Source organism: Convolutriloba macropyga, chromosome 4, assembly GCF_964194025.1.
Source record: "Convolutriloba macropyga chromosome 4, txConMacr16.3, whole genome shotgun sequence".
NCBI lineage: Eukaryota > Metazoa > Xenacoelomorpha > Acoela > Convolutidae > Convolutriloba > Convolutriloba macropyga.
In genome coordinates this window covers 60180715-60199982 of record NC_134471.1, presented here as the reverse complement: position 1 = coordinate 60199982, position 19268 = coordinate 60180715, and the positions used below count along the sequence as shown (strand labels likewise).

General features: G+C 35.1%; 1 protein-coding gene across 1 annotated transcript in view; it reads left to right on the top strand.

The window, feature by feature from the left end:
* LOC142338577 (uncharacterized) overlaps positions 1–19268 on the top strand; it is a 55194-nt gene that overhangs the window by 22486 nt on the left and 13440 nt on the right. Inside the window, exons 3-4 of the mRNA XM_075388380.1 lie at positions 1589–1684; positions 8710–8828. Of these exons, the coding sequence (XP_075244495.1) occupies positions 1589–1684; positions 8710–8828 (215 nt within the window). The remainder of the gene's footprint in view (positions 1–1588; positions 1685–8709; positions 8829–19268) is intronic.

Below are 19268 nucleotides of genomic sequence, written 5' to 3'. Positions count from 1 at the left end.
AAAAAAGGCCCGCGCTCAAGCTAAGACTAGATTTCCGGACGCCCACTTTGCAGGGGCCTTGCAAGAATTCGTCGCTTATCTTGCAAGACCTTTGCAAAAATCAGACGCTTATCTTGCAAGATTCTTGCAGGAATTCGACGCCTGTCTTGCAATTATCTTACAAGATCGACGCTTATCTTGCAAGATTCTTGCATATCCGACGGCTATCTTGCAAGATCTTGAGAGAATCTTGCAAGTTCTTGCAAGATGGTGCGTAATTTTACAAGACTCTTGCAAGATTCTTGCAAGATCTTGGAAGATAGCCGTCGGTACTAGACTAGCGTTTTTTTGATAAGGCCCTAGAAATTTCGGCAAGGTTTTACACCAGGCAGCAGAAAACTATACAATATTTAAGCATGGCTTTTGTCTAAGATAAGCTTTGACGTAACAATAAACTTTGTTGGGTCAAAAAGATTTAAAACAAAGGAAAAACATATACTCTTAGACACTACAGAAAATAAAAAATGAAAGAAGTAATCCAAAAATAAGAATTTTCAAAAGAATCATGTGACATAGGCTATCAACACCTATTAAAAATTCACAAAAATGGCCGACAAACTTTTTACAAAAAAATTATACAACGGATGTTTGAAATGGCAGAAACTTTGAGAAATTTATAAGAGATACAAAAATTTAACTACTAACTTTCAGTCAAAACGATTTAACGAGTGTAGTTTTGATTTCCTAGTTTTCTAAGAAAAATCGCCATGCCTGCGTATCTCGGAAAAGTAAAAGAAAAATCTGAGCGATGGCAACCAAACTCAACATTCCTCATATCAATACCATCACACAAAACAGTCCCACTTTGGCGCCGTCTGAGAAAAGATTATTCAAAATACCAAAAAAATGATTTTTCTGGATAGCAATGCTAACTCTGGACCTCATAAATACAATGATGCTTGACAAATACGAGCCTGCAAAGCGTTCTGAACTCTCGGCCCTGAAGATTAAAAAGGACGCACTAGACAAGCTTACTAGTTGCAATAAAATTCACAAATTCAGAATTCTTTGACCGCAACCACTTTTCCATATGCGCCCCAACCGCTTGCGTTGAGCTAGTTATGTTTAAAAGTTTGATTAAAATTTCATGTATCTGTTCAACAATATTTGGAAAAACAAAGTCAAAAACAAAATAGCGCCAAAAACAATGTTGAGAGAGTAATGTGAGAGAGCAATGCTATGTTGTTTTCCAGAAAAAGCCTACTAAGTCAATTTGATTCTGAAAATAGTAGAAAATAATGCAAAACTGGCTTACATTTTTCAATTAATATTGCTTATAAGGTCTACAAGTTAAGCAGAACTGAAAACCATTTTCCAAGGGAAAAAAAACGAGTACAAATACTTTCTGTGAAGTAAAAAAGTTTGTAAAAGTTTTTTAACAAAATTTTTGACAAAAAATTCGACAAAAACCTGAAAAGATTGACATGTTTTTCTCACCAAATCGGGCTTGACTGAAGAATAGAAAAAAATTACAAATTCTGAACATGAATTATGTCTCATACAGCATCGTATCAAATTTATGAGAGCACAAAACTCGTGATATCATAAGTGTCCAGCCAACTTCAAGCTTCACGAGGCGAGTGGAGTTCCTGACGGCAAAACAAGATGTCTGCATGCGAAATTGGGTGTCGTGCAACTAATTGACGTAAGTTCCATATGACATATTCCGACAGTCCAATAGGTTTTCAAATCCAACAAGGAGGCTCCGTAATGTGCGTTCGCACATAATGCTTTCGAACCCGCTCAACCACGTTTTTTACTTAATTGTCCAACAAATGTGGAAGAGATAGAAAACTTTCAAAAATCACTTATTGTTTGAAAACAATTTGTGTATCCATTTAAAAAATCGCTTTAAGCTCTAACCATTATACGAATGGGAAAAAAGTTTTTTAGAGGGCCAATGATACCTGCCATTGAGGAAACTAGGAAACAACACATTTGACATATAAAAACAACAAGCATTACAAGCAACCAAAACTCAATGTCCACCCATATTAAATAAAGATAAAAAAACTAGATGAAAAAGTCAAAATAGCATCAGATAAAATGTAAACTAAACCAAATGACTTGCATTTCATCAAATAATAAACGGATATATAAATGGAAATTCTCTTTTTTGAGAATAATTAACAAATAGACAGAAAACAAAAAGGGGCAAAATAAGAAAATACGTATACATTTTTGCAACTAATTAATTTCAAAGTCTTGAAAGCAATCAGCAATCAACTGCAATTTTTCAAAGATTTCATTTATACTTTCTTACAAAACCGTTAAACCGTTGAGACCTGGCATTATCCAAAAATGTCATAAGATTACAAAAAAAACGACTACATGCAACAATAAAAAATGTACCGCATTTTTGGAATGAAACGGCGTGGAAACCGATATGATCAAAATCTGCTCAATAAAAAATTTTGAATTTTGTGAATTGCAACTTATTCTAACGCCTTTAATGAGATATGTTTCTTGTTATTATTATGCCATTAATTTGATAATCGGACAAGATATCAAAAGAGAACCTCAGAAATTGGAAAGTGTCAAAAAAAAATTACGAAAACTATTAGTATCAACGCCAACAAACCTTTATTTAGAAAATTAGAAAACAATAATGACTAAATTCAGATTCAATTGAATAAGTACTCAACATAATTCTTTGCTGGGATACTACGCTAAAAAATTGCAGAATTAAAATTAAAAGTGGCAAATCTCAAATTACCATTTTTTTTAAAACAAATCTTTTAAAAGCATAAGACATAACAACCGTAAACTTACTGCTAAAAAGATCCATAGTTTAACTTGGTTTTTCATTATAGAATTAGTCAAAAAAGCTACACGTTAACACTGAATACAGGGAGAGCTCAAAATTTCACAAACAGTTTATGCAAATGCTCTTGAAGCCAAAAAACCATATGCTTTTCGCTGAAAATGTTGTGCTTCTTTGCTTTTTGGCCACATAAACTTGCATGTGTATTGAGGTATCAAAAACTAAGGTTTGATTTCAAATCATTCTGGTCTGTAATTAACATAAAAAAGACAAAAGATCTTAAAGTAATTCGAAAAAAAATGCAGCGCCTCATAACAATCCAATAATTTTGAATTGTTAATATCAACAACTAGATGAAAAATTGTCTTGTTTCTGCTGATTATTCAATAAAATATACTGTTTCAAATACTGCCGAATCAGCTAATTCAACCACAAAGACTATATATCAAAAATAAACGATGATTTTTGGGTACTTGTCAAAAGAAACCGAATGGTACCAAAACACCGTAATGTATCCTTTAAAACCATTAGGTAATTTCTGTAGTAGTTCTCATGGTACAAAATTAGACGCACAGAATCAGTTCTATGACTAAAAACTCAGCATGAAGTCTCAACAACTCATTAGAAGTTACAAAAACTAATGTCGGAGTCAAAATATCATGAGCTTTACACATAAATCACAACTTCTGTTTGTTGGACCTTATTGAAATATGCGAAGGCCACTTTTTAACTTAATGTGGAAATAAACAGAATGAAAAAAATAGTTTTTTTTTGTAATTGGAATGGAAAACGCCAAAAAATTACACCAAAAAAGACAGAATCAAAACACAAAACGAAACTATTTTCATTACAAAAATCAAGGATGAGATTTTAACTGGCCTTTTTTTACCACTGTGTGGCACTCAAAAAACATATTTGTTTTTTTGCGATTGCATTGGCAAACAAAAATCTTATTACATGAAAAATAAACTTTGAATTTTTATAATTATAGGCTAAAATTTGCGAAAGCTCGCAAAATTGTTATTTCCAGAATATTTTCTTAAGAACTAGAGGCACAATTCGACATTATCTAAATGAACAGCAATTACGAAAGCAATTTTAAGTCTTAACATCCAGCTAAACTGGACAAAGTGGGCTAAATAGGCATACTTTAAGCCATTTTTTATATTTAAAAAAAAACGAAAAATGCAACTTCAAAATTTAGCAGAAAAATTTGCCAAGACAACTGGTTCAAAGAGTTTCCCATCCCTCTTCTATTTTTAAATCAATATGGTTCTCGTTAACAAACACGCACTCGTCATTGTATCATATCTTAACAAAAATTGATCCAAATTTGAGCAAAAGTTACGAAAGATGTGAAGAAAACAACAAAAGTTAGGCTGACGTTCACAAAACTTTAAATTTCCGTTACTCCTCGGAAAATCTGAAATTAAAAAATCTTCTTATTTTGAGTTTCTACGCTTGACCATTTGTCTTTCGATACTACCCACAATCGTCTATGACGAATATGTCGGTCGACGAAAACTGACCGAACAAGAAAAAGCAGTTGAATATATATAGTTCCTCCCCCCACTAAAGTGGCTGGGAACAATTATTTCATCTCAAATTTTAGACAGTAGCCACTTTGATATTTGAAACTTCTATCTATGTAAGAGGCAACAAAATATATCCCGCACCCAACTCCAAGTGCGTTTCAGTACTGGGGCAGTATAAATGCAATTCCTCATCATTGCTGAATCATAGACTGATTCATGTCACTTTTTTGACGTGTCAGACTTGCGTTCAGTCTGATATTACAATGGTCAGACATGAGAGCCAAGTGCTAAAATTCCGTACGGGGATCAAACCCACGATGTTGCAAGTTTGTCTGTTGCGCCGTTAATATACGCTTGAAAGAAGCAAATTTCAAGCGAGAAAGCGAGCAAAATCTATTACATGGGAGACTAGCTTTTACAATAGCCCAGTGCTGATTTACTTTTGGAGTTTGGTATGGGATGCCATTGAGTCATCAGGCCTCAAAATGATTCCATTAAACATTGACAACGGTGCAATGATGCCTTTCATTTTTTTTCGGTTTCATTATTAGATTAATGCGCTTATCTTAATATAACGTATCTGTATCTGAATAAAACGACAACATGTGGTTCGTGGTGTCTTTGTAATCAGACCCTCCATGATCCAAAGGAACTCTTGTAATCATTTTCCCAGTCCACCCATTTTTTGAAGCAACGGCTGTTTCTTTTCTGCAATCTAACCTACGTGCTCATTACTCGGTTCTGGGAATAGTAACCGAATGGAACGTCAGGGAAGAATTCAATTTGTTTCCTTTTACCTGAATACCCGGAATACCTGAATACCCTGAGTACCCGAGATGTGACCTGGTGTAAGCGGAAAATTTTGTAAGCGATGCGCTGAACGCGCTGAATTTTTGTAAGGAAAATGCGGAAAACAACCAAAAGTCAGCCTAACTTTTGTTGTTTTCTTCACATCTTTCGTAACTTTTGCTCAAATTTGGATCAATTTTTGTTAAGATATGATACAATGACGAGTGCTTGTTTGTTAACGAGAAACTGATTGATTTAAAAATAGAAGAGGGATGGGAAACTCTTTGAACCAGTTGTCTTGGCAAAATTTTTGAAGTTGCATTTTTCGTTTTTTTTTAATATAAAAAATGGCTTAAAGTATGCCTATTTAGCCCCCTTTTTGTCCAGTTTAGCTGGATGTTAAGACTTAAAATTGCTTTCGTAATTGTTGTTCATTTAGATAATGTCGAATTGTGCCTCTAGTTCTTAAGAAAATATTCTGGAAATAACAATTTTGCGAGCTTTCGCAAATTTTAGCCTATAATTATAAAAATTCAAAGTTTATTTTTCATGTAATAAGATTTTCGTTTGCCAATGCAATCGCAAAAAAAAAACAAATACGTTTTTTGAGTGCCACACAGTGATAAAGCAATTATCGCAGCAGGAGTATGTAGCCAATTTATCTGATTGAATAAAACCAGGCCGTTTAAGCATAATTGTTTTCCTCCCGTTATATAAATTGAAAGTGGGACGTTTTTCAGTTGTTCTGTTTTTTTTTTAAAAAAAATAAGAGTAATCATTTTAAAAAATAGATTTTTTTGATTGGTTAATGGCTCTACAAAATTGCAAAAGATGAAGAACCGAATATACTGACTATTTTATAAGCAACAGTGAGCAATAAAATTTCACGTAAAAGTATATGTAAGGAATGTGCTGAAAGCGCTGAAATTCTCTTTTTTTCTGGAGTGATTCATTTATGTAAGAATTGTGCTGAACTTTTGTTTTGTTGAATTTATGTAAGGAATGTGTTGAAAATGCTGAATTCTGGAATTTTGGAAGTGCTGAAAAAGTTGCTGAAATTATGTGAGAAATGCGTTGACACGTGCTGAAAACATTTTTATTCAGCACACTCAGTGCCTAAAACCGAATGGAACGTCAGGGAAGAATTCAATGTGTTTCCTTTTACCTGAATACCCGGAATACCTGAATACCCTGAGTACCCGAGATGTGACCTGGTGTAAGCAGAAAATTTTGTAAACGATGCGCTGAATGCGCTGAATTTTTGTAAGGAAAATGCGGAATGATATAGAAAAGTCAAATGTTGACTGAAGTTGCGTGCAGAACAGAAACTCGTGTCCAGACCTTGTTTGACGGAAGGTGCTGATGTCAAGACTTTTGTGCGTTCAGTTTTAGACTTTTTTGAGTTCTCTTTGCACATTAAAGTTGATTTTCGTGAATTTTTCGATATTTCCAGATCTTTCAAGTTTAAACACACGACGCTCTCTTCCTTCATTCATTTTCAGTCCGGACATATCGACTTTCGGTCTGGCCTGGGGATAGTTTCAACGAGCCTGTGTTGAGAAATACCAACAAAAACGACGTACGAAGCGTCGGTTTTTGTCGGTTTCATTGATTTTGCTTGTAAAAAGCGTCGGTTTCTGACGGTTTCGCTCGGTTTTAGTTGGTTTTGTCGAAAAAATCGGTATTGTTGAAAGAGTCGGATTAATCGGAATGGTCAGTTTCAACTTCAATTTCAACTTCAGGATTAATCGGAAGTGTCAGAGGAGTCCATCTAAGTGATAGAATCGTCATCCTATCAACGTTGGCATCTTTGAGCAATAGTGGTGAAAAGAGAATTATCGTTTTATAGTCCTTAGGGGCTACCTCTGATTTTGCCCAAAAATACTAATTTTTTGCGGACTGAAAAATAGGAGCCATCCGACAAGGTCGAAGAAAACAATAAAAAGGTTTCGAGGCTGCTTCTGAAAGAATTTTTGGGTTTATTTTTTCCGGGGTTTTAATGGTTTGAATAGGCTATAGTAATAATTTGAAGCTTTTTCGGAGATTGATCAATAATTTTGATATAAGTTGTCCGAGTTTCAAATTATTTGGAAAGTTTTTCTGCTATTTAGTTTTTTAAACTAATGGAACAAATTTTTCCTTTTATAACATAAAGTGTCTCACTCACTGCTGTGCGGAAATATTGACTGCTTCAATTGCTTAGTAGAAAGTTTTTCTGTTAAAACTTGTTTTTTTTTAACGAATTATTTGAAATTTCTGATTTTTTTAATCAGTTGGTTCTTTTTAGCTGATTCTTTCATTCTTCGACTTAAACTTTTGAAAACATTTTTACTTTATTAATTATTATTTGACCGATTGATATATTCATCATTCTCAAAATTTGGTTTTTTTTATCAATTTGAGTTGATTTTCCGATATAATGTTATATTATCATCATCCTTAATGCTGCGCTCGAAAGAATCAGTCTCGTCAATGGTCTCAATTAAGCTTGTTACTACTCAGAATTTAATTCGTTAATGATCAGAATTTTGCTCGTTAAAGATCAGAATTTAGCTCGTTAATGATCAGAACTTAGCTCGTCAAAAATCAGACTTTAGGCAGACTTAGAGCAGGAAGCTACACCATGTAGGCAGACTTTAATAGTGCGCTCGTCCATGAAATCAAAAACGCACTTTACCCCCTCTGTGCGTGTTTAAATGCCTGATCATTAACGCACATCTCGACCTGAGCTATTACATCTCTAATAAAAAAGATTGAAATTTAATTTTTTAAGATGGTGTTATTGTCCCTTAACCCCTTGTTATTTTAAATATCATTTATTGGTGTGTCGAGTGTAATTTAGGATTGTCGAAGGTTCAAAGATTGACTGGGTTTCCAATGTAAAAAGCAGGTTAATTCGGCAAAGAATTTTAGAACTTAAAAAGATGTTACTTTATATATTAATGATTTACCTAACTGACCCATCAGTTTTACTGAACATTACTCTTTCAAACCGGCTAAAACCATCGGTTCTCACACTTAAAGTCGACGTTCGCACGTTTAAAACCGTCGAAAATCGACGCGTCTGACCTATAAATCGACGCGTCTACCGATGGAAACCAACACTTTCTTAAAGTTTTAAAGCGAAGAAAACCGACGCTTCTTAGGTTGAACGCCGACGGAAACCGACGCTTCTTAGGTTTAAACCCGATGAAATCCGACGCTTCTTTTATTTAAAACCGACGACAACCGACGCTTCTGTAGTTTAAAAAATGACAAAAACCGATGATTCCTATGTTTTAAAAGAGACGAAAAACGACGCTTCTTATGTTTAAAATCAATGAAAACCGACGAAACCGAAGAAAAAAACGTAAGTGCTTTGATCGGTTTTGGCTCACTAAAAGCGATGAAAACCGACGATTTCACATGTTTATTCCGAATAAAAATCTCAACCCGGTGGGGAGATGAACCAGTCGTAAATAAAATGCTGTATTTTAACTGATAGTTTGATTGGGGTTCGTAAACAAAAAGGAAGATAAAGGTGAAATTAAGAAGAGTACTACTTTTTCCACTAGAATCCAATAATGTTTACTTTTGTATCAGGACGCATCTCAATATTGCGATGAACTGGAGGGCTCAAGACTACCCATTCCAAAGGATGAAGATGATACCAAAGCTATCTTCTCTTTCATGAGAAACGATCTTTCTCCTTCTAGTCAAAGGTTACTTTTATACTAAGCATGTCGAAATTAAATAACAGCAAAAAAAATGTTCGTCCAAGAAAAAAGTACAACCAACCCAGTACCAAATGACAAGTAGAAAATACAACCCAGTACAAAATACAACCAACCCAGTACATTTATCAAAGCTAACAAATCCGGAAATAATGACCGTTAACCATCACCAAACGCCATATATAATTGAAATCAGTATTTTCAAATATTCTTCAGAACTTAATACTAATAATCTAGAGTTTTAATAATCTTAAACAAGAAACTGACATTTTTCGTTGCTTTTGTCCGCCAAAACGATTGATGAAGCTACAATCTTCTTTGTCGGCGTAATTGTTTTTTTTCTGCTGTGAACAACATCGGTTATCATCACTCTTTCACATAAATTGCGTTGGTTTTTAGGCCCGCATCCAAAAGAGCTAATGTGATCAGTTTTATGAGCAGACCAAAACAATTTCTCGTTATTTTGTACTGGCGAAAATTCTGAGGCAAAAACAGTTCCTGGTCGAAGTGTCAACGCTAAAAATTGCTAAAAATTTAACAATTGTGGGTATTTGCGTTGATAGCACTGAATGCGGCAAAAGTGGTGAAAATAAAATCGCACGTCAAATCACCGGTAAAAAATAGCCTGAAATCATTTTGCAGTGAATTTTCGTATGATATGTGGTCTTTAACGGTAAAATTTTTATTTTCATCGCTTCCTGTTTGTAGTGGTATTATATTCTTCTCACCGCTACAGCGGCGAAAAAGAAACTGATTGCTAGAAATCGCTTATCAGACAAAAAAATTTTAACGCTAAGAACCGCAGTGGCTACAAAAATTCAACCAAAAACTTTCCATTTAGTGGAGTGAATCTAATTTCAATTTTAAAAACTGCTTAGAAGTGTGTGATTGGTGAGGCAGTGAAAAAGTGGATGAAAGGCAGGATGTCATAGGTTCGAAATCGAGTGCTGAAGTTTTTTGTTAGGACTTCAGATGAATTCAGTGAAAACAAAAATTTGTACCCTAAAAACCGCCAATCTTTCAAAAATTCGCTGCTAAATAACATAACTCCAACGTAAAATCACCGTTTCAACCACATCCATCGCTAAAAGAATCCGACACTTTAAGCTTCAAAAAAGTTTTTTCACCGCTATGCATTGCAATTTTTAAATTTTAACTTGGAGAAAACCTCGATTCAGTTTTAATTTCAGTTTCTACAGTGAAAGGAATCCACTTTTTTCAATTGCTGAGGAAGATTAGAAAATTGTCTTGTTTTTGTTTGAGGTTATAAATAAAACAATTCCAAAACTAGAGAATTAATAAATTTCTTGCAGAATGGTATCTGAAAACAACCCGGAGACACGCACTCAAGAAAACCGAAGGAAAACCTCAGAAACAAAAATAACAATGTGCCGATAGTTATGGAAGCAATCAAACATAACAATATCTTCATCTCTCATTACCGGTGACGATGGAAGTGTTCTCTTGCGTTTTTTTACCAAAAAAATACTCACTACACACCTTGTTTAAAATTTAATTCCACAAAACGTCTTGTAATTTATTTTTAAATGTCCGTAATCAAAGAAAAATTATCAGAGACGTTGCAGGACTGCCACTAATTCCTGTGGAAGCACAGTTGCCATAACAAATAGTATTTATTCACGCTCAGAAGACTTAATAAATTGAAGCAGTCTGTAATTAACAAAAAGCATGCAAAATGAAATGAGCCTCATCAATTAAATCTGTGAGAAAAAAAATCAGAATAACCGAGGTTTCCTAACTGATTTCGTTTTTCACATCGGTGTTCTGAGTTCCATTCAACCAGTAGTCTTTATTGCTGAAGTTGAATCATTTTTCTATTCTAAGATCAATTTTGGAAAACATTTGCAAACATGAGTTACCAGCCCGGTGAATAACATTGCCAAACATTTAAACGTTGTTATCATCACAAACGTGATATTTTATGAGCCGCAGGGTAATTTTAAATGCAATTATATGATATCTCTGCTATTGAAAAAATTTCAAATATCTCCGAAATGCAAGGCAGAAAACAAGGAAACTCTATTGACTCAACGCTTTTGCTCTAATTGAGCTAAAACCAAAACATCATTACTTGGAAGTGATGACAAATATGCTCAGAATGTGGCTAACTTTGGCATTATATATGTTCAAATTCTTTCAATGTTCAAAGTTTGATTAAAACAGTATCAGCAGGCTACTTGTAAAGAGCAAAAATGTGCCCAGATGCAAAAAGTAGAGTACGCATAGTGAAAACATTTTATGTCAAAGAAAAATCAACCACTTATTTTTAAAACTTTTCTTCAATTTGCATTAAATTAGTTATTTTTTAGCAGAAGGCACACTTAAACGCTGCAGGCAAACTTAATCAACGCAAAAAAGGTAGTTTAGTAGCTGCCGTTAGCATCTGAAGAGCTACAACTTAGGTGCTTTTTTGTACAAGCAAAATATTTTGTACTGCTACAATCCGCAGGATTTGGATTGTTTTGTGGCGCCGTCTTTTTTTCCAGTTCTCTGCAATTTTGTATTTATTTCTTTGAGTTCAAGGAGAAGGCAAAAGAGAGTAGTAATTTTAAAACTAGATCCAAACTCGATTAGTAAATGAAGCAAAAAAGACACTTTCTTGATGTGGGATTGGTTTGAAACTTTTTAAAATGGAGAAAAACAGATCCTTCGGTTTTTGAGAGCGAGTCTTTTTTTGACGGGAGGTAAATTGTTTTCTTTTTTAAGTGTTTTTAAAAACTCTTAAGTGCAGTGAAAAGGTATCACATGTGTTCTAATTTGGACTAGCAGTAATTTATTATCCCTCTATGGCAGCTCATTCTTTTTATGTCTTTAACGATATTTGTTGACAGAATATGTTGATGAATTTTTGAAGTGTGTTAATTTTGTTGTCGTATCGCTTTAAATCATTAATGGGAGGTTTTATCTATTGCAAATGACCAGGAATGGATCTATTTCTGATTGAGTTTTATCACCCAATTTATGCTTGACTTTATAGTTTTCCAACAAGAAAAATACCGATGTTTTTGTTTGGACAGTTTTTGTTTCGCTTTTTGATGCTGTATTAGTTGCTCTCAATATTGACAGATCAAATTGTTTTAAAGAGGAGGTATTAAATGTTTTATTCATAATGTCCAGTTGATAGATGCTGGCTTGATGAAGTGTTGTAGTCAATTACTTTATGACAAGACAAATGAGTAGCGAACGTGTCTTGGCCGAACTGATTTAGGCAAATGCGCCTCGTTTGCCTATTTGGCATCTATTATTTAAATTCTGAGTTGCGAAATTAGTGTTTGCGGTGCGAATGGCTCAGCATAAGTTGAGCCAGCTAGTTTGAAGAGCTATTGACTAACTTTAAATTACAACTGTATTGCAGCAGTGCAAATGGAAGGATTGAAACAAGATTTAAACAAATTAAGATTAAAAAGAAAGTTACATTAGATCACAATTTAATCAAGCACTATAAAAGAAGGTTAATTTGTTCATTTGCGTGAACAGACAGTTTCCTGTCTGGAATTTGGAAAAATTATCAAATTGATCTAAAAGAAGTATGAAGAACTAAATAAAGCATCGGCCCTTAAAATGGGATAAATAAATGAAGTTGAGCTAGAATACGGTAATGGATATTCTGATGGTAATATCCATCCCGTATGACATTTCCCCCTGTAGGGGAAAGATAAAATTACTAAATAAAATAAGAAAATTAGTACCTGTTCACCGGTTATATAAATAGCAAAATATTTATTAATAAAGTAAAATAAAGAGTTTGAAAAATCTATTCTGAGTCTCTTCTGAGTCAGAACGTTCCTACGCCTCTAACAATGTCATCTCGCGAGGCAAATTGGGCTTTTGGTTGACAGACCGTCTTTCATTCGTGTTTCTTTGGGACGCTACACCGATGAAAAAAGTATCGGAAATCGGGAGCTCAGTAGAATATCTCTCTGTGTTTTGGATATTTCCGACTACCGATTATAACTTTGAATTTTTCTTCTGCTTTTTGAGCTGACGTTTGCTCCTTTTAACCGCAGATGTATTGCAATCCGAACTATCACTCATTGCAATCGTACGTTTTTCTCTACGTAAAATAGGTGTCAATTGTCCAGCCGATGGGGTCGATTCCGGAGCGGATGGTTCAGCTGTAATAGGTTGGGTGATTGGTGCTGCAATTGGCACTCGTGGGCTAAAAAGATGTAGTATTTGCGTTAAGTGTTGCTTGTTTATGAAGGCGTCGTCATGCTGGAGAATGCGTTTTGGAATTCACATCTTTTAAACACGGGCAACCATGCTGGAGATACAGATACAGGAACGTCCGGAAGAAATAAAGCTAACATTGTCCGTTTGCTTTCTTTTGCACTTTATCTTTTTGCTGCCCAAGTCTTTCCTGAGTAAATTTTTTTGTGATTTATCATCTTTTACTCCAGAGTTTTCTCCTGTACCTTTTCGGGCTGCCTCTCAATGTATTCCTCTAGTTCAGTGTCCCTCTCATTTCGGGTTCCAAATTTGGCAATGTCCGAATTCCGGACGCGATACTCTGGTCTGTTTGGTTCCTTTATTAATTTTGTTGTGGGGCTAATTGTTCCGACAGTGCTCTCTGGGGCAAGGACTTCGTAGAGCCCGTCGAAATTCTTTTTCTGCTTCTGCGCTGCGTGTATTTTGCGTGCTATTTTCACATGCACGCTTCTTTTACTCCTTGGTATCGGTCTGGCAATGCCTTCTGACCACATGAGACGCAATTTGCCGTCTTTCATTTTCCCTTGTTCCTCGAGGGCCCGGCTGTTTGCAGCGCAGATGACCTTTTCTGTTTCAATGCCAGATGACTTGCCCGTGTCTGCCTACTGTGCGTCCGTGAGGTACGACCTGCCCTAGATTGTATCTTCGTCGAAAAAAAGTTTAAATTTTTTTGCTATAATTTAAATTTTTATTATTTGACTTTTTGGTGATATTTGTATTTGGTGTATCACAATGTCTACCAAAGTGTGCTTCAAATGGTTTAATTTTAGTTGTTTTTTGCTTAGATATTTTTAATCGTTGTATAATTGCATGTAATGACTGTTCAAGATTAAAATTTTTTTAAATGTGCTTTCATGCATGATAATTGGAGTTTAATGGTTTGAATCAGACGTTGGACTCATCCTATTGCTCTGTTATAATTTGCAGGTGCGTATATCGGTTGAAAAATTTTTTCAGTACAAATTATTTCAAACTTTTTGCCTGTCAAACGTCTAGCTGGGTCTAATCTAATTGTTCTGGGTACTCCGTGGTTATATATAATTATATATATATATATATATATATATATATATATATATATATATATATATCTATATATATATATATATGTATATATATGTATTAAGAAAATTAATAACATTTGTGCTAGATGCATTAATAACTATTTTTACAGTGGGATATTTTGAGTATCGATCAACGCTTGTAATGAAATACTGTTCTTTGCCCTTTTAAATATTAATAGGTCCACCAAAGTCCATTTAGATTTCATCATTCGGTTCAAAACAATTTAGAAGAGGTGACCATTTGCTATGCGGAATCATGGCTTTTAAGTTCCTACCAATTTCCGTTCAGGCTTTGCACTCACTGGCTTCGGCCAATATATCCCGGTGTATATATCCCCACCAAATGTTCTGCGGTAATGACAACATAGCGAAGCTTCCGGTGTGAGTTGAGTGACTATCATCCAGCACAGCCTCCTTGATGGCTTCAGGAATTGCAATCCTTTCATCAATGCATAAACACCCACGCTTTACACTCATACCACATCAAAATGAGTAAATGTAAGGGCTAATTTTTTTCATCCTGTCCTCATCGTTACGAAGTACGCAGTCTCGCACCTCTTTTAAAATGAACTCGTTTCCAGTCAAGATCCCCAACGATTTCTTCCTGAAAATTTTTTTGATTGTGTCCGTGAGTCTCAAATCCTCCGCGATGTCGATGGCACTAGTAGATGGCGCCGTCTCTGTATTCGAAGAAGTGTTCGTCGCTGATGTTATAATAGAAGGGGAGTTGTCCGACAGTGCTTTCGGGGGCAAGGACTTCGTAGAGCCCGTCTAAATTCTTTTTCTGCTTCTGCGCTGCGTGTAATTGTTCCGACAGTGCTCTCTGGGGCAAGGACTTCGTAGAGCCCGTCTAAATTCTTTTTCTGCTTCTGCGCTGCGTGTATTTTGCGTGTTATTTTCACCTGCATGCTTCTTTTACTCCTTGGTATGGGTCTGGCAATGCCTTCTGACCACATGAGACGCAATTTGCCGTCTTTCATTTTCCCTTGTTCCTCGAGGGCCCGGCTGTTTGCAGCGCAGATGACCTTTTCTGTTTCAATGCCAGATGACATGCCCGTGTCTGCCTACTGTGCGTCCGTGAGGTACGACCTGCCCTAGATTGTATCTTCGTCGAAAAAAAGTTTAAATTTTTTTGCTATAATTTAAATTTTTATTATTTGACTTTGTGGTGATATTTGTAATTGGTGTATTACAATGTCTACCCAACTGTGCTTCAAATGGTTTAATTTCAGTTGTTTTTTGTTTAGATATTCTTGATAGTTGTATAAATGCATGTATTGACTGTTCAAGATTAAAATTTTTTTAAGTGTGCTTTCATGCATGATAATTGGAGTTTAATGGTTTGAATAAGACGTTCGACTCATCCTATTGCTCTGTTATTAATTTCAGGTGCGTATATTTGTTGAAAAATTTTTTTTCAGTACAAATTATTTCAAATTTTTTGCCTGTCAAACATCTAGCTGGGACTAATCTAATTGTTCTGGATACTCCGTGGTTATATATATATATATATATATATATATATATATATATATATATATATATATATATATATATATATATATATATATACTTATATATATAAATATATATATATATATATATATATATATATCTATTAAAAAAATAATAACCTTTGTGGTAGATCCATTAATTACTATTTTTTAAGTGGGGTATTTTGAGTATCGATCAACGCTTGTAATGAAATATTGTTCTATGCCCTATTCATGAACAATAGGTCCACCAAAGTCTATTTAGATTTCGTCATTCGGTTCAATACAATTTAGTAGAGGTGACCGTTTGCTATGCGGAATCATGGGTTTTAAGTTCTTACCAATTTCCGTGCAGGCTTTGCACTCGCTAGCTTCGGCCAATATATCCCGGTGGATATTTCGCCACCAAATGTTCTGCGCTAATGACAACATAGCGAAGCTTCCGGGGTGAGAGGAGTGACTATCCTCCAGCACAGCGTCCTTAATGGCTTTAGGAATTGCAATGCTTTCATCAATGCATAAACACCCATGCTTTACACTCATATCACGCCAAAATGAGTAAATGTAAGGGCTAATTTTTTTCAGCCTGTCCTCATCATTACGAAGTACGCAGTCTCGCACCTCTTTTAAAATGAACTCGTTTCCAGTCAAGATCGCCAACAATTTCCTGCTGAAAATTCTGTTGATTGTGTCCGTGAGTCTCAAATCCTCCGCGGTGTCAATGGCACTAGTAGATGGCTTCGTCTCTGTATTCGAAGAAGTGTTCGTCGCTGGTGTTATTTTAGAAGGGGAGTTGTCAAGAAAGTTGACTTGGGCCTTCGTTGGTGTAGATTTTGCTGCTCTAGTTCTTAGCATTTTGGGTTTTTTTAGTATTTTTGGGTGGGCTGCATTTATAGTAGGAACTTTCGCGCCTAATTTGAGGAATGTGTGGTGATTATTTGATTTGTTGTCAGATATGGACCTAATTGGATCTAATTTTTCATACTGTTCATATTCCTTATCGTCTGACTTTTGCAGCGTATTTGCAGCATATTTGTCAATAGAATGTGATTTAAGCAATGGTAGATTTTTTAGTGCAAACTGCGGATTTGAACTTTGAAGATGTATTTGCGACGCTACTGCCAGTTTTAGGTGTCGGTTAATAGCTTTACTTTTTGTGCCAATTGTGGTGCAAGTGGTGATGAATTAATTTGCTATGGCGATTGTGATGCGCCTGCTGTAATCCAAAGTTGTGAATTATTAGTAACTAGAGATAGTATTTGCGGTGCGGTTAGCTTGTTTGGTGACTGTGGGGGTGAATATATTTTTAATATGCCATTTATTTTCTTTACAGTTTGTAACTTGTTTTTGATTAAGTGTTTAAAAGAATCTCGAATTTTGGATATTGTTTATACTACAAAATGTTCATCATATGATAAAACTTTTTTAACTTTGGCAAAAGGATTTCTAGATATAATATCTACGGGGCCCATTTTTGCTGCAGGCATGTGTTCAATAGTGGGAAGTAGACGGTCAATCCATCTAGAAAGTCGGCCATTATAGGGTTTATTTGACCTATGTTACATTAGAATTGATAAAAGTGCGCGAAGATCTGTTATTACTGTAAAAATTTTTCCGTACAGATAGTATTTGAAGTAGTCGATTGACCAAACGACTCCTAATAGCTCCAATTTGTTCACACTATACCGTTCTTTTGTGGGATTTAGAAAACAAAATGCAAATGCTTTAAGTTTCCATCCGTCGGAAGTATTCTGTTTGAGTGCAGCTCCCAATCCAGATTGAGAAGCGTCACATTTCACACGGACATCTACTTTAGGGTTATAGTTGCTGTTTTCGGTACTTGCGGCAATTTTGTCCTTCATAATGTTAAAATTTTTGATATGTTCCTCAGCTCAGCGGAATTTAACAGAATTTTTTTAGAAGAGGTCTAAAAGGGTGACAAAGTTGCGCTAAATTTGGTATGAATTTAACTATGTAGTTTACTGAAACAACAAAGGATCCTAAACGCCTTAATCTCGGTGTTGATATTGCTAATATAGCTTCTGTTTTATTTTCAAAAGGTGATATACCGGTTTGAGTGAATTTGTATCCAAGCAATTCAATTTCTGTTTTTGCGAAGTGGCATTTTTGAAGAATAATTCTTAAATTATCTTCGTCTAATTTTTCGAGACAATTGGTGACGTAACTAAGATGATCAGCTTTGGACCCCGTGCTAATAATAATAATAATATCATCAAGGAAAGAATCAGTGTTTTGGAGACCTACAAGTGTATAATCCATAGCTTTTTGGAGTTCAGCTTGCATGTCAATGAGCCCGTATAATCCAGTTTTAAGTCTATATCTACCACTGGATTCTCCACAAATGATGTTGAAATTACAGTGTTTTGCAGTGTCTTTGTGCATTTGTAGTTGACTATAAGCATATTTAAGATCTATTGTTGAAAAGTATGCGTGTTGACTCTTTTTAGTGTTTGTGAGGTGTTGTGAAATTGAATCAATTAACATTTTGATATAGGGCATTTTATACTTATTTTTTTGGATTGATTTGTTTTAAACTTCAAAATCTAGTGCTATTTTTGTAGATGGATCTTTTTTTAATGTGATCACTATCGGGGATATCAAAATGTTCGTCACAAAAACTAGATAAATGTTTCCTTCTTTCTGTAATCGATCTAATTCGACCGTAACTCTGGGTTGTCGATTAATCGGAACGCGTCGATATTTTTTGGTGCTTTGCTGTAAACTTTTGATGAAACTTGAATTTCGATACATGAGACTTTGAGAGTCCAAATCTTGAGACTAGATATGGAAATTGTGACGCGATTGTCTCCTTAATTTTACATGCAAAATTTTCAATACTGTTAACACATTTACCACTTTTTGCTTATTGTTGAACCACTGCCAGGCCAAGGCTGTTGAAGAGGTCTGTCCAGATGATCAGCTTATGAGCATCCTCCACAACTGTTAAGCAAGCCTCTTTGCAAGACCAATCGTTGTATGTCACTGTGGTTGCGAGTTTTCCAAGCACTTTGATTGGTTCATATGAAGAAGTTTTCGAGTCTTTGTCTTGCTTTGTAGTTATCCATTTTGCAGATGGTGCAGTTCTGAGGATTCTGTTTGCCAGAGTCTTTGTGATGAGACTGACTACACTGCTTGAATCATTGCGTTTGCCTGGACTCTATATAATGGGGTTTGAGTTGAATTGCAGAGTCACAAGAAATGGCTGCTACATAGTTGTCCGAATCGCTATCGTTGTTATAGTCGTAGTCTAGATCGTAGAGTTGTTGGTAGCTTGTTTTTGAGTTGACAGATTCTTCATCATCGCTTTTTTCAGCAGTTGTATAGATCTGATTAAAATTCGTTTGTGGAGGTTTTGATGCTTGGGCCTGTGACTTTTTCGGCTTTCTATAAATATACTCGCAAAATACCTTGCAAAATACCCCGTAATACAATTATTATACTTTTTTCCACTTGCGGGGCAAATTTGACAGTGGTTTTGACTCCGGCGTTGACCACAATTAGTGCAAATGCTAGTATACTGGTAGTTCTGGGGAACAGTTGGGTAGCGAGTGAAATTTGTAAGAGATTGTTGGTAGTTCGCTTTGAGATTGCGGCCTTGAAAATTATTTACAACATTAACC